We start from the raw sequence: 15,720 nt of genomic DNA, 5'->3' as shown, positions 1-15,720 counted from the left end.
CTGACTCCGAATTTCGGTAGTAAACTCGTTGTTGGATCATATATCATTCCATGATAAAATGGCAAGATTATCAGAAGAAAAATGTCAAAAAAGTGGGAGAAATATGGTGCCGTTTGCTGTCTTTATCACTTTACTTTTGTAGTGGCCTATTGAAAAAAACCCGCTGTAGTTCTTTAAAGAAATCTTGATTTTGATGTCAATATGGCACACCTTAATGACACCAACAGTTTTATTTTTGTTGTATTTAAACATGTTTATTCACATATTTAGTGACCACCCTAATATGCATATACTGCATTTGCAAATATTCAGCGAAATCATTGCCAAATGCGACTATTACTAATTATTTGGTTGCTATTGTTGTTGTTTTCGGTAGAGTTCAGCTGCTTAAGTGGCCACGCCGCAAGGCAAAGTTAAAGTGCACTTGAATTCATTTGTATTTGTATTTGTATTTGCCTTAGTCGCACTCACTCACACACACACATTGAAATTTCAGCTTATATGSATGCATGTATGTGTGTGTGTRCTCTGGCAGCTTTGCCTGCAGGAGCCTTTTATGGTAGCTAATTAATTAGTTTTATTTGTCATGCGGTCATTTCATACCTTAAACTCACACACACACGCAAACACACACACACACAAGCACCTGCATATCAAATTGTTTATATGTCAACTGGCTGACACAACAAATAGCCAAAGTGCCAAACAAATAATCGCTCAGCGCCTCGAAAGCAAGCCAGACGAGCAAGTGTACTAGATTTGCAATCACTTACGGTACTTATTGCAGAATTGCCTTGACTAATTGCTCAGCATAGGGAAGCGCTGTGATGAGCCGGRCGATGTCAGCAAATGCAGTTTTGATGTCACGTGACTTTATTGGTATGCATGTTTGTRTGTGGTGAAGTGCAATAAATCTCTAATTACATAGATGCACACATTTCCGTTTTTATTTGCATGTGTGTATGTGTTGTACATRCATRCATACATACTWWWATGTGTGTACTTATGTATATGTGTTTGTGTTATTATTAAATCGAATGTAGGCATAATAATTAATAAGTAGCTTATCGAAATTCGAACATAATTGCTAATTATGTAAGTGCAAGCGCAGGTGTAGCTGTGTATGTGCAGTCACACACACACACACACACACACATACGCATGTTCACATAAAAACAGGTCCAATAAAGATATGCGATATTCTATGCAAATCGGGTTTATTAATTATTTATGAATTACTAGTATCAAATATTAATACTGCTACTTAATGCTGTGGAAAAGTTCATGTGAGCATGTATGTGGGCGCCTAATGTCCCTATCAAACTTTGCAGTCAAAATTAAAGGCTAATAAATAGGCAATCAAGGAGTTACGGACATTTGTAATTTATTTATATTAGATTTTGTGGCTTAAGAAATGTTGAGAGTTCTTGTATTTGTTGTTTTTACATAAAATACAAAATAAATTTCAATTGACGCTTTAATAGCTTTYATAAATAGAAAAGAATTCTTACAAGAACTTGTTTCCGAACGTTCAGTTTCTATGACAGCTAGATGACACTATSAACCGATCTAAAAAATATTCTCAGAGAATAACCCATAACGAATTTCATGTAGATATCTCGTTTAAAAAAAAGTTTTCCATACAAGCACCTTACTCCCATAGTTCAGTTTGTATGACAGCCCATAGTGAGCCGATCCGAATAAGAAGTTATGAGTGTGCACTCTTGTCTAAGAAATTATCTCATACCAGACTTTGTGAAGATATCTTTTCAAATGAAAACATTTTCTATACAAGCACCTTACTTCAGTTTATATGACAGCAATATGCTATAGTGGTCCGAAATCGACCGTTCCGACCAATGCACTTTTGGGGAGAAAAGAACGTGTGAAAAATCGGTATCTCAAAAGATGAGAGACTTCTCTGAGACGCCGCTTAAGATGTTATAGCCGAATTTACAACAACGCGCCAGTCGTTCTTCCTTCTCGTTGTTTGGCGCCAATTGAAGATTCCAGGTGAAGCCAGGTCCATCTCAACCTGGTCTTTCCAACGAAGTTGAGGTCTTCTTCTTCTGCTGTTCTCCCGGCGGACACTGCGTCGAATACTTTCAGAGCTGGAGTGTTTTGGTCCATTCGGACGGCAKGAGCTAGTAATAGTAATAGTAATAGTAATTCTTTTGATGGTTGTGGAAGCTCGAAAATTAGTGATTAAAGAGTAGCGGGGAGGGAGCATCACTCTGTGAATCGTCCCGTTAAGGTCATTGCTGGAGCTTCCGAAGAAGTTCAAACTGTCTAAAAAAATCSTCAATATTCATCCTCAATTAGCGTTATCACGTCTTGTCGTTGTGTTTAAGCCATTTGATGTCCTCAATGAAACTAGTAATGCCCGTTGTGCTTTTTGTTGATAGCCATATCTGATTCGAGCTCCCTCATAATCTCGTCGGACTTGCCCAAATTGTCTGCTTTTTCGTTGCCGAAAATATTCTTGTGACTGGGAATCTAAATTATGGACAAGTGARGTTGACCTGCTAGTGAGGTTAAGCGCTTCCATCGTTTGTTGACTACGGTGTAGTTAATCTGTGGCGACGAGAAGGTTAGCAAAGTCGCTAGGCTATCTATGTACATATATGGAAAGTTTCTGTATCCCCTTGTAGTTTGTCAACAGAACTCCACAGGCCTTCTCTATGCCTAGTACTTCCGCGTGAGTTTGAGTTCCGCAGTTCATTTTGAACCCATAGATATAGGTTGATCWAGTATCCATATCGACTACTAAACATCTCCTCCATTCACGTCTACAGGCTGTCCTTACTTGGAAGTAACTACTGAATTCGGACCTTTGGTGATGTGTGTATTGCTTTACTCAGGCTGGTTTTGAGCTGATTGAGAATATCGCTATGACCATAACTCCCCATCAATATACTTAATTTTTATGGTTTTCCTTATGAAAACGTCTTTCAGAAGAATTGGTCTAATGATGACTGTATACCTCTATATCAGTACATATATTCGATTTTAGGCCCGTTTCCTGGCGTGTATTCTCTTGATACGTCACGCAAGCATTTTTGATTCATTTCTCAATATTCATTTTCCAACGACCTTCTTTTGAACTGAAGGTTAACTTCTGAATATTTTTTTTTCGAATAATTAAGAAGGAATATAGATCAGATAGATAGTATTTTGAATAAGTGTTTAAAACCATACGATATATTGTATTTTATGTTTATATATTTTCCAGAGCTTTGCAAATATTTGATTCCGAAAATCAGACCGAACTACCAGATAAGGAGCCGTAATCAATTCAAGTAGAAATGAATAACAACATAAAGGAATTCTCCAGTATAGAGGATCAGTTTATTACGCCCGCCTTAGGTAAGTACAACAACACCGAAATATTTATTCGAAAAAACCCAACAACAGCAAACAAAGTGTWAGCAAGCGAAATGTAAATTTAATAGACTCCGGTGAATTGGGTGCGGGTTAATATGAGCGAAACTAAACCCACAACAAAAACACTTTGACATTGTTGACAAYTTGTTGTAAAAAACAACTACAAACAACAATAACAGCAACAACGCCAAAAAAGCACCACTGTTTGTGGCATAACAAGTGAGGATATGTTATCTTTTGTGTAAAAATTTTAGTATATAGATGAAAACTGCCACAACAACAACAACAACAAGCACAATAGTAATAATAATAATAACAACAGTGCTAATGGTTGGTGACAATAACTTCAACGACGCTGTTGGCTGCTTTCGGCGAAAAAGYGCGCTTAGCTTTTGCTCCGCGTTCCGGCGGCGTTCTCCCTCCTTCCTTCCAAAGCACTCAACCTCAGCGCGGAGTGTTTTTGTATAGCGCGCGCGCRTTTGAGTGATAAATGATGAGACAGCACAGCGACAATGGGTGAGAAAAYAACAAAAGCGCACATAAAAAGTTCGGCAAAATAATAAACATGTTGTGGTTGGCGTRAAATCTGTCTGAACTTTCAAGCTGTCGAAAAATATGAAGTGAAATGTCTGACTAAATGTRCTCAAAAAATTTACTAAATATTCAGATTTTCCGACTGACGTTGCGCTCATATTTTCGCTGACGCTTGACAGGCTGCTGAAAGCCAATGGAGTTTGTTTATAAGTTTATTGCATGAAATGTGCGATGAATGTGATGAATCGGTGCTGATGGTAGTTGAGCTGATCAATGAGTGAGTTGTGGAGAGTGAGAGTTGGAGTTTTGATTTAAATTTTTTTTTAAGTTGTAGTGTTCGTTGGTATGAGTATGCAMAAATTTAAGTTAAGTCTTATTACTTTCGGTTTCTACGCCAGTAAAGAAGAAGAAGCTTAATGCTTTAAATATAGGATAGTCGCAAAAGTTTTTTCGTATTTCTAATCAAACTTCAACTTATTTTTTTTATGAACTTTTTATCATTTTTCCGCTAGAGACATTATTTTATCAGTGTTAAACTTTTAGGCGCAAAACTGCGCGAAGTAATTTCCACAGGGTTCTCTTGAAGCTAACTTTACAACATTAAGGGAGTTCTGCACTGACCGAGACAAATTGTAGGCCGATGGCGCAATGTCAGGGCTATATGATGAAGGCATCAAAATTTCCCAGATAAACTCTTCCAATTTTTGACGAGTCATCAAAGATGTGTATATTCTACCGTTGACCTCATGGAAGACGCAGCGCTTTCTGTTGATCAGTTCAGGCCGTTTCTTTCGATAGCTTGCTTCAATCTCATCAGTTGTTGATAGTAAAATCTACATTCAATCGTTCGACCAGACTGGAGCAGCTCAAATTGCATGATTCCTTTCCAATCCCACCAAACACTCAGCATAACCTTTCGAGGCATCAATCCTGGCTTTGCGCCCATTTTTTGAGCTTCACCACGCTTGGATCATGAATGTYTGGTTTCTTATCGATGTCATGGCTGCTCATGTGACAAGCCTGGTCAACCTTTTCCATAATTTTCTTGACTTTTTCAACGATACGTAGGCGCACTACAGCGAGGTGCATCTTTCACATCGAAATTTCCAGAACGGAAGCGAGGGAGCCATTGTTGTTCTACACGAACTGATACAGCATCGTTTCTTTAAACTCCACAAATTTCTTTGATGACTTGCGCGGCATTCTTCTCTTTTTTTATACAAAATTTTCAAAATATAGCGAATTTCTTCATTATTTTCATTCATTTTTGAATAGCTGTAACTTTTTTTCAACTTTCCCGAWTTTAATTTCTTTTGGTTATATGAAGCTTACAATAACTTTTCCAATACTATATGACACAATGRGATTGGTAGCACTGGASATATGTATACGACTGCGGCGACATCTGATGACAAAGTACGAAAGGATTTTTTCGCCTACCCAATATTTGAATTGAGTATAAGCAAATCTGAATTTGAGCGAAAATATTTTTACTAAATATCTTATGAGTTTTATCTTCAATCATATTGCTCACAAGTGAATGGCAATCAGAGAACTTTCCTCACTTGCGTGAACTTCTACACTTCAGAGGAAGAGGAAGACTTCCATTCCATTGATAAGACCAGGTGGAGAAAGAACTGGTTTCGCTTGGAATCTCCAATTGGCGCCACMTTGCGAAAAGAAGAAACGATTGAGGCGCCGTTGGTAACTCGGCATTAGGCGAGTTATATATTTGAGTTTATGTTAAGTTGTGAAATAATTTAACACAGTGGAATAAAACAACCTGATTAGCGTGAGGTACAAACCGGAAGAGGGAGTACATATTTATTCATTAATTCAGCATAAACATATGATATTACAGAGTTTTATTTATTAGTACAAAGGGTCGCTCTTTCTTTACTTCAACAGTTTATTAACATTCGAGGAAGATTAAGGAGATATGTGTATAAATTTACCTGTGTCTAATGCTTCATTTAAGCCAAAGATTTATAGRGTTCTATTGAACTTAAAAGCTTACTTCAATTGTGACTTAATAAGATTCAGATTTAGTGTTAAATTAAATTAACTATAACGGATAAGGATGCTGGTTCTGCTATAACCGAACATAGCATACTCTTGCAACTTGCAAGGATAAACTAAGATAATACCATTCATACCTTCATACATAAGGCTTGTTGTTTAAATGGAGCCCAGGGTCAGTTTGCACCCGATTTTAGTCATGCTTCGAACAAAGATGCAAMATTATAAGAAAAAACGACATCTCGGTGTGCGGTATAAGTCACCCGTAAGTTCGATAATTTTTATATTATATATGGGGCTAAGGTAACTGTTGATCTGTTTCAAGCCATTTTTAGCACAGATATTTACAAGTACTTGTACTACCATTAGAAAAGAATTCTCTTTGAATTTCAATTATAAAAATKACACATTGACCAATATTTTCGGTAAAAAGTCAACTATAGATACAGGTGTCCATATATTCGGTGCCTAGGGACTTAAACAGCTCTTGTTGGATTTTGACAATTTTTGAGCATAAGGAGGCGAACTTTAAAGGAATTATTAGTGCAAAAGTTCCGTGATATTAACTAATTCCTGGTTTATACACTCAAAAGGAAAGAATTAGATTCAATTTAAAATTGCGTGATATTTGAAGTAGGCGTGTCTGTAGTCCGATTGCGCCCATTTTCATACTGTAACATAAAAATGCTACACAGAACATATCGGTTGAAATCGGTCGGGCAGGTTCTGAACTACGTGGTTTTAACTAAAAGTGGGCGGTGCCACGCTCATCGTCCGATTTTGACACCGGCACGTATAAAGTGCTCTCATACCACCGCGGAAGTAAAATTTCACAAGTTGTTTTAGAAAGCAAACAGGACTTTTTGAATCTAGAGCCCCCTGGTGGCGCCATCTATATAGTGCATTAGAGTCTGCTATCTTTATCGATTGTACAGTGAGAATTCCATGACATTTTATTGATTGGAAGTGAAATTATTGCGTTTTAAGTGTCAGTATGTTTGTGTTATCGGTGCGAAAATGAGCTTCGAACAAAGAAAAAATTTTGTTTTAAAAACTTTTACCGAAATGTTCCAATTGATGAAATAAAGTTAATGGCGATGATTGCCTACCCCGTAGCTGAGTGCATGAGTGGTTCTAACGTTTTCGAAGTGGTCGTGAAGACATAAATGACGATCAACATGTGGGCCTATCAAAATCCGCGACTACCAGAAATTCCATCGAAACTGTGTGTGAATTCATCAAAATTCAGCCGAAATCATAATTGAAATTCATGGAAATGGAATTGAATATCTCCAAAACATCCATTTATCGCATTTTAACCGAACATTTCGGCTTACGAAAGGTGGGTGCACGATCTGTTCCGCACAAATTGACTAAAGACCAAAAATTGCTCAGAAGCCAATATTCGAAGGACGAATCCCCGTATTCACCTGATAAGGCAACGTGCGACTTTCTCCTTTTCGAAAAAATGCATTTGCCCATGAAAGGTAAGCGGTATGCATACGTAGAAACCATTCAAAAGGCTTGCACCGGCATATTGGCGGCCATACCGGCCAACGAGGTAAAACACCCCTTCGACATGCTTTTGGACCGTGTAAAAAGCTGTATTGAAGCAGAAGGAGACTATTTTGAATAAAATAATTTTTAGTACTTTTTAACATTACCGGTATATGGCCAGATTAGAGTTTTTATACTCTCGCAACAAAGTTGCTAAAGAGAGTATTATAGTTTTGTTCACATAACGGGTGTTTGTAAGTCCTAAAACTAAAAGAGTTAGATATAGGGTTACATATACCAAAGTGATCAGGGTGACGAGTATAGTTGAAATCCGGATGTATGTCTATCCGTCCGTGCAAGCTGTAATTTGAGTAAAAATTGCGATATCTTGATGAAACTTATCATGCGAGAGTATAAAATGTTCGGAGACACCCGAACTTAGCCCTTCCTTACTTGTTTTATCTTAATTTAGTGTTTATTTACTTGTTTTTGGTTAAGAGTGTTTTGTGTTCGTGGCCCAATAAAAATAAAATTTTTTTACTCAAGTTACAGCTTGCACGGACGGACCGACAGGCAGACAGTCAGCCGAATTTCACTCGTTTCTTCATCCTGATCCTTTATATATTCGTATACATATATAACCTGAAATATCTAACTCGCTTAATTTTGGGTGATACGTACAACCGTTAGGTTAACAAAACTATTATAYTCTGTAGCAATATGTTCATGAGTGTAAAACCTTGAGTCAAAATTAACAACTTGCGTCTTAAGTGATTCTTATTAGATATTTAATTATTTCATTCAGATTTTAAATTTTGATACGAGTGATTTTGTTTTGAGTAAGAGTTTCAACTTGATTTTTCATTTTGAATGATAGTTGGAGTAAATTTGGATTTGGGTGCATGTTCAATTATAATTGGCATGCYACTAAAGGTAAGCTGCTTTCGATTACGAAGAGAATACAATTTTTATTTTAAGTTTAAATGCCAATTAGAATATTATGGTGCCATAATAGAGTATAAAAGAATTTTATTTCGGTGTTATTCAAAATTGAGACCGAATAAAGTTTCAGTTTGAGTAATTTCTGCTGACCTTGTCTGTTATAGAGTAAAAATGTCTTTGAGCACGATATTGAGTTAAGTTTTCTTTGAGGTAAATTAATGGATTTTAAATTACATAGTGAAATATATCACTGAGTTCACTTCTGATTATTAATATGACTCGAATTTAAGTAAATAATTGAGCTCAAAAATGGATAAAGTTTAATATGAGTAAGTATTCGTATTTTTAGCTAGGTTATGCTTAAGGTTTGTTTTTACGTTTTCTAAGTTTTTACGAGTTTTAATTTAACTAACAATTTAAGTAAGAATTCCAGTTTGAGTGGAGTTCAAGTTTGAGTGTGAAAATAAATGGAAAATGTGGTTTTGAGCATTTTTTGAAGTTTGAAAGTCCARTTGTTAATATCCTTGAGTGAATGTTTGAATATGAGTTAAAAATGGGAGAAAATTAAATTTTTATTTTRTTTTTGGTTGGTCCAAGTATTTTAGTGTCAATTGCGGTTTGAGTGGAAATCAAAATTTGAGTTTATGCTTGCTTTGAGTTTGTTTAAACTTTGGTGTTTGCATTTGAAATTTTATTAAGTCTCAATTTGAGCTCGACTTTGAAGATATAACTAAAGTAAGAGAAACCTTAATTGTATTTTCAAAGCTTGAAAGTGAGGATATTGTGTGGCTTGAGTGAGTATTTTATTTTGAGTTGACATTGAGTGAGAATTTAAATTTAAATATGTGTAGAACTTTGATAAAGGTGTTTACAAATTGAACTTAATTACTATAAATTTCAACTTACATAAGTTTGAGTGCATTTTGGAGTGGTTTATACTCTGAATAATATACGTCAGCTTAACACGATTTTTTTTGAARCAGACGGATATGACGGAAACCTCATCAAATAGTACATATATGTATGTATATATATGTATGTAWGTGGTAAGCGTGACCATCTGAGTCGATTTAGCCYKTMTGTTTGTCTGTATATACGTGAACCGAACCCTAAGTTTTTGAGRTATCGATCTGAAATATTGCACACGACCTTTTCTCTTGAAACCGCTGATATCGGTTCAYTACAGCATATATCTGCCATAAACACTGACCGATCAAAATCAAGTGCTTATATGAAATATTCTTCTTTTGACGAGATATTCTAATGAAATTTCGGATGGATTAGTATTGCAAGTATATCTGAATATTTTTTTTTTAGATCGGACCACTAGGCATACAGTGGCCCTATAAATTGACCGATCAAAATTAAATACTACTACTGGGAAACTTTTTCATTTGTGGGAAGTATTCTAGTATCAAACTCTTAAATTTAATTGGCAGAGTTAAGCCAACGCAGCAACAACAAAAAAAAAAAAAAAAAAAAAAAAAAAAAAAAAAAAAAAAAAAAAAAAAAAGAAATAGAATCCGTTGTGAATGCGCTAAATATTTCCATTAATAAAAATCGACGCTTCAACGCGTCGCAAAACTAATAAAACCGCAGAAGCGTTAGCGGGTGCAACCCTGAGGACATAATGTATGCACAACAAACAGCAGAAAAACACAGAAAAAAAAATCGCACTCAGCTGAATTGCCGCACCATTGTTGGGCACATCCCCGGCGCTCGAGTGTGTCGCCGCAGCGACTGAGAAGCTTTACTCACTCCAAGCTAACCTCTCAGCTGGCAACGTCGAGTGGACGACTTGGAGAGTGCTCGAAATGCATTAAGCCAATTAGCATAGGCAAACACAAAAGCACTTCAAGCAAGCGTCAGACAACGACAACAACAACAACAACGATAGCAACAATGTTAGCAGCGGAGAACCGCAACATTTATGATAACCAAAATGCAACACCAACAATTGCCAGCTTACACTCCTTCATACATACACATACATGTGTGCTTGTGCGGTGCCTGTATGTGACAGCGCGTTTGTTGTTGTTCGTGTCGGCGTGGCCTGCTATGCATGGCGCCCGCATTTGACGTTGCTGACGCTGGTTATCTGGCCGTTAGCGGCTGCCCGCCAACTGCAGATTGTCTGCATGCACTTTGTTGTCGGTTAGACAAGGCCATTCGCTGATATGCTCGGCTGCATGGCTGCTCGGCTGCTTGCAGCTGCCTGCTGCAATTGTGCCGTTAACATGTGTACGCCATTGTCATCGCTGATGCGCTCAATGTGATTGCTGATTGACTGCAGCTTCGCCTGGTTATTGCTGGTGTGTGGATTTTCCTTGTTGCCGATGTCGCTGTTGTTGTTGTTGTTGTTGTTCTTGTGGTTGTAGCTGCTTGTAATTTCGCTGATGTTTGCAAACAAATGCGGAAATACGTGTGTATATGCATATGAGTGTGTGTGTGTGTGAGGCACTCGACGCGCCAAAACGTTTGTTACATTGTAATTGCCAATATTGTTGTTGTTGTTCATTTGTTTGTGTAATTTGCCGGCTAAGCAGCTGTGCGGCGTTATAATGCTAATTTCAAGTGTCTGCATGCAGCACATGTGCCACRGCCTGGTGGCAAGTGTCGATGGCAACGCGAAACTGCCAACTGCYCTCGTYGTTGTTGTTRTTMTTGTTGTGGAACATATAGCCAAACGCGTTTGTGCTCAAGCTGGCTGGGCACGCATGTGTTTGTGATTAACGGTATCGATGGTGCGCAGTAACCTGCATTAGGCGGAGCTTAGCGGTGACAATAACACTGCAGAGAACAGCGGTAATCGGGGTCTTCGCGGTGCGGACGCAAACACAGACCGTCCCCGAGAGTTGTTGATGGACAAAATTGGGTTTTCCACTTGATGGCTTAGAGACCATCACCGCCCACATTCTTCACACAAATTCTGGTGTTGATGAATGGATTTGGGAGAGTTCGGTGTCCATCAGACACTCGGCCGATAAAGCTCATTGTACACATAACATATGYACGTTTGGTAGTAAGGCACAAGCTGAGCCCAGCTTACGATGGCAAATGTAAAATTTGTAAATTTTGAAACATTTTTGTAAACAATTGAGAGAGCGTATGCAACAGTTCCACGACTTGGAATCTCAAAAATCAGCTTCTTAGTCTTTTATATCTTTGAAGAACTTGACAATGCCGTGAGTTACAGCACACAAACAAATTTGCGTTTTACTTTTGACTTAGGCTAACGAGACCCCGATGTCATTATGTAAAACGCATTCCCATTCAAATTCCCGACCCCTTTTGRCAGATCCTTCACAAGCATATATGTATATCTAACTATAAGCATCGATTTAAGGTGAGTTTCGTATGTCACAAAATCCCTAAAAAACATAGCTATAAAATTCACTGGGTCCGACCAAGTGCTTCGATAAACTCTGATTACATTATGGATTCTACTTCCTCCATTGCGATCCATCTGAGCTACAAATCCTACCTGAGAAATTACTTGCTTGGCTCGTAGTCTAAAGCTGTCCAGGTGTTCTAATCAAATGTTGAGTATGGATTCCTATCTGCTTATCCATTTGGTAAAAACCATATGTGTCTTCGAAACCTGAWCACAAGGTGGCTGCTGCTTCGATTCGATTGAAAATCATCTTACAGTTTCTRCAATAACCGACTAATAAGTATCTCAGTATTCTATCTACTTGTSAACTGACGGGTTCAGCTATAGATTTTGGTTATCGTAAACTTTCTGCATATCCAGTAGAACCTAGTCAAATGATGGGTTTGACAACATGACTTAGCGATATTCGCCGTGGCTAAATCTCTCGGCAGAACCCTTCTCTCCTACCGTCGACTCTTCAGATGTTGTTATCRTTCATGAATCTGTACTGGAATGATGAGTGACTTTTAGAGTTTTTGTTTTGTTCGTCGAGAGAGAACTTTATTTCTCAATTTTCTACTCAGTSCGAGGTTGACATTGTTGTTGCTGTTAATACGAGTACTGGTTACAGAATAGACGATATTATCTRTGACTTTGAAGTTATGACTGTCAACAGCGGAGCTAAGTCCGAGATTTGTGCAACGACTGTTTGTTTGATGAGAGCAGATATTTCGTCTTGCCCTCGTTCACTACCTAGCAGAATTCGAGTATTGGAGGAAAAGTTCATTAGCTCATTAGGTTTAGATTTGAATAGATTTTGGAAAGGTTTATTTGAATAGGTCACCGAAATTCGATCTCCTCTAAAGTGGTGGTTACCGGTACTATCACCTACTAAAAAATGTTTCGTCCGTTAGTATCTATCGATTAAGTGGTATTTCAAGGTACAAAGAGGAGCAAAGTTTAATTTTTTAACATGTACTTGAGAATCCAAAGCAATCAGTTACTATTAAAGAGTTTGGTTTGTGTAACAGACATCTCTCTTCGGAACGGAATATACAAAATTTTATTAAAAAACATTCATAAAATGATCGTCTATGATCTCACAGGGAACCACATATTAACACCAAAACTGTGAACTGAATCGCAATCAAACCCCTGCCAAATTGCATCTGCGCGCAACGCTGAAAAACCACAAGCTGCCACAGATAATTGCCAAGCGAGAGTTGCAGATACACCCAAAGCACAGGTGATGAGTACGAACTCGCGATCCAAGGGTCATTATATGCACAGCAACAATGTCTGGGCGTTGCTTGTATTTGCGTACAGTTAAAGCAATATCAACAGTAATGACAACAACAAACGCGTCAATATTTGTTGTAAATATTTGTCAACAAACGCTTTGGCCACTTATAATTTATGGTGTCAGCACGATGACAATAATGAACAAAGCAAGCGTCACAGAGTGACGACCAGACCAGACGAAATTGTAGCACACATGAGCAGAGTGAYGCGCGGGCGAGGGTGCGCCCGTGTGCGAACTTGTGTTAGCATGTGAGCAATGTAAGTGAGTGTACAAAAAAAGTCGCCACTTGCGATGTCAAGTTTGTCAGTTTTGCTCATTCAAGCAGTCAATCAGCGGATAGATTTAATGCCGCATCTATTATGCGCTCACGAACCCAGCAGTGAATTGGAATTTGTGTTGAATTTGTTGAATGTATCTCGAGCGGACGGCAATTGGCTACGAGGAGTGTGGACTAATGAGGTCCCTTCCAGGTAACGCGCATTTTAAATGGTTTACTTTCTTGACCATTCTCCTTACATATCATCATCTTGTACCATAGATGTGGTCGAACCATGTTGGTGTGTTTAGGTACGGTGTTCTGATATGAAGAAAAACGTTTGATCTGCTCCTACGATCTCTAAAGATTATGTTTTCAATGTATACTATCTTCGACTGATTGATAACTGAGAGAGTTTTTACGTGGGACAGTTAAGSTTAGGTTTAGCCATAGGGTGAATCCAAAAAGTGGATTCAGATCGTGAAGGATCGACGACTTTGTGTTTATCCCAGATTTATTAAGGCGATTAAATCAATCCGAGCAACTTTGCTAAGAGTATTTTTAATCTYAGTCTGACAAATGCCGGGAAATAGAGGAGAAAGAGACAATATGTTTCCATCTCGACCTCCTTCATCCACCTTTGGATAAGATGTCGCACCACATGTAAACCTATTTGACGGTGTCCAGCCAGACCACCTAAAATAGCAGAGATATTGACGTTGTTAAGAGCCAGTAGTTCGAAGGATCTCTTACGGTTCACTGTAGACGATAAGTTCCTATCGTTGACCAACACTTTCTGAGCTCACTGAATGTTCAAAAGTCAGACGCCAGAGAGATTCCGTTGTTGCCAATGAGGTCCCGCTTTCCTTGACTAGTTTTGAGTGCACAGTCAATGAGTTCCATGCCAGTATAGCCGCTCGGCTATCGGAATGCACACTTCTCTGAAGGAAGCTACATTTCGGAGCATTATATAAATCGCTTCCTTGAGTCCGTTCTTGTGCTCGTATTGCCCTTTGAGAACTTTGGGTAACCCAAGGCTGAGTTCTGCACCCACGCGTTGTCATCCATTTTTATACTAGTTTCAGGACAATTAGAAGGCGGATTACTTGCGACTAATCGAAGACTGCTCTAACTGATCCCCTAGACCATATTGCAGTCGATTCCTAACCACGTATGTTTGCGTGCGTGCTWATGCACCATCGTGTCATGCAATTACGCGCAGACGCAATGGACGCATKCGAGTAAAATTCAAGCACTGCTCAGCGCTTTTGCCATTTGATTACTTATTTGCGTCGTCCAAAATGCGCATTCATAATGAATCAGCGACGGCGGGTGGATGGCGGGTGACGGGTGACGGCTGACGGCTGACGGCTGACGTGGCGATAGCTAGGCACTGGCATAATTTTACGAGTACTTCGAAAGTGTCATTAAGTTGCTGCGCATTTTTTGTCGCAGTCATCTACACGCGAATGTAACATATGACTATCAAATATAACGGTGTGTGCATGTATGTGTGTGYGTGTGTGAGCCCCGACAGAAGCATGAATTTATTTTCGCTTGCCAACCAATTTATTCTTTAATATTAAATGCTGACTGTACAACATACTTCGTTTATTTTACATATTTATATTYTGGATTTTGTTTTTCTCTCTTGCAGATGAGTCGCCAATACAGAAATTTTACAAGGATAAGGGCGTATTTCTCACCGGCGGCACCGGTTTCTTTGGCAAAAGTAAGTATTGTAGTTTTGAGATTCGTTTCTAAGCAGAGGCAATTTTAAAATCTTAAAAGTACAAAGGGATTTTTTAAGTCTAAGGACCGTGCTCTCAATGTCTGCTTAGCGACCATCCATCAATTAAGTTCTGATTAACTTAGCCAGTACTCCTTCTTTGAGTGAATAACCTTATCTTTTAACTAACCTAACTCGGCTGCTAACCATAGATACACTGTTATCAGGTCTTTAGACCTTCAGCACTTATTCAGCTCGACTCAACGTCGGTATCCAAATGCCTGACTTGGTATACATAAGTTATTCCACTCCAATAATCGGTGAATTGTGGTGAGCTTTATGAAGTGTACAAACGATTAGGCGACTGCGTAATACAAAATCTGACGGATCTTGTGAATTGAAAAACCACAATTGATGTTTCCGTAAGTTAAGCGGCGACAAGAGTCGCAACCGTATGAAAGGTTTGAAGACGTATCAGCGCTCATTTCGTGTGGTTTTCCTCAGAGGTAACTATTATGTTCTGTATTTTGACGAAACAGATTCATTGCATTTCTAATCGCCAGMGATTTTTATTGGAATGCCATTCTTCTGACAATTGCGACGAAACCGAAACGTGTTGCAAAAACCAAGAGTTTGTCGGCCCATACTTTCAGCCTCTTTTTACGAATAGCTTCGCGCAAACG

General features: G+C 38.4%; 1 protein-coding gene across 4 annotated transcripts in view; it reads left to right on the top strand.

Annotated features, from left to right (window-relative positions):
* The window catches only part of LOC108976528 (putative fatty acyl-CoA reductase CG5065), a 126,013-nt gene that overhangs the window by 101,276 nt on the left and 9,017 nt on the right, over positions 1 to 15,720 (top strand). For all 4 annotated transcript variants that reach the window (XM_018945705.1, XM_018945706.1, XM_018945703.1 and 1 more), the window contains 2 exons: positions 3,233 to 3,366; positions 14,966 to 15,040. In XM_018945705.1, the coding sequence (XP_018801250.1) occupies positions 3,306 to 3,366; positions 14,966 to 15,040 (136 nt within the window). In that variant the 5' untranslated portion in view covers positions 3,233 to 3,305. The remainder of the gene's footprint in view (positions 1 to 3,232; positions 3,367 to 14,965; positions 15,041 to 15,720) is intronic.

The sequence above is a fragment of the Bactrocera latifrons genome, unplaced genomic scaffold (assembly GCF_001853355.1).
Source record: "Bactrocera latifrons isolate USDA-ARS-PBARC rearing strain unplaced genomic scaffold, ASM185335v1 scaffold_77, whole genome shotgun sequence".
Taxonomy (NCBI): Eukaryota; Metazoa; Arthropoda; class Insecta; order Diptera; family Tephritidae; genus Bactrocera; species Bactrocera latifrons.
This window is presented reverse-complemented; position numbering and strand designations above follow the sequence as displayed.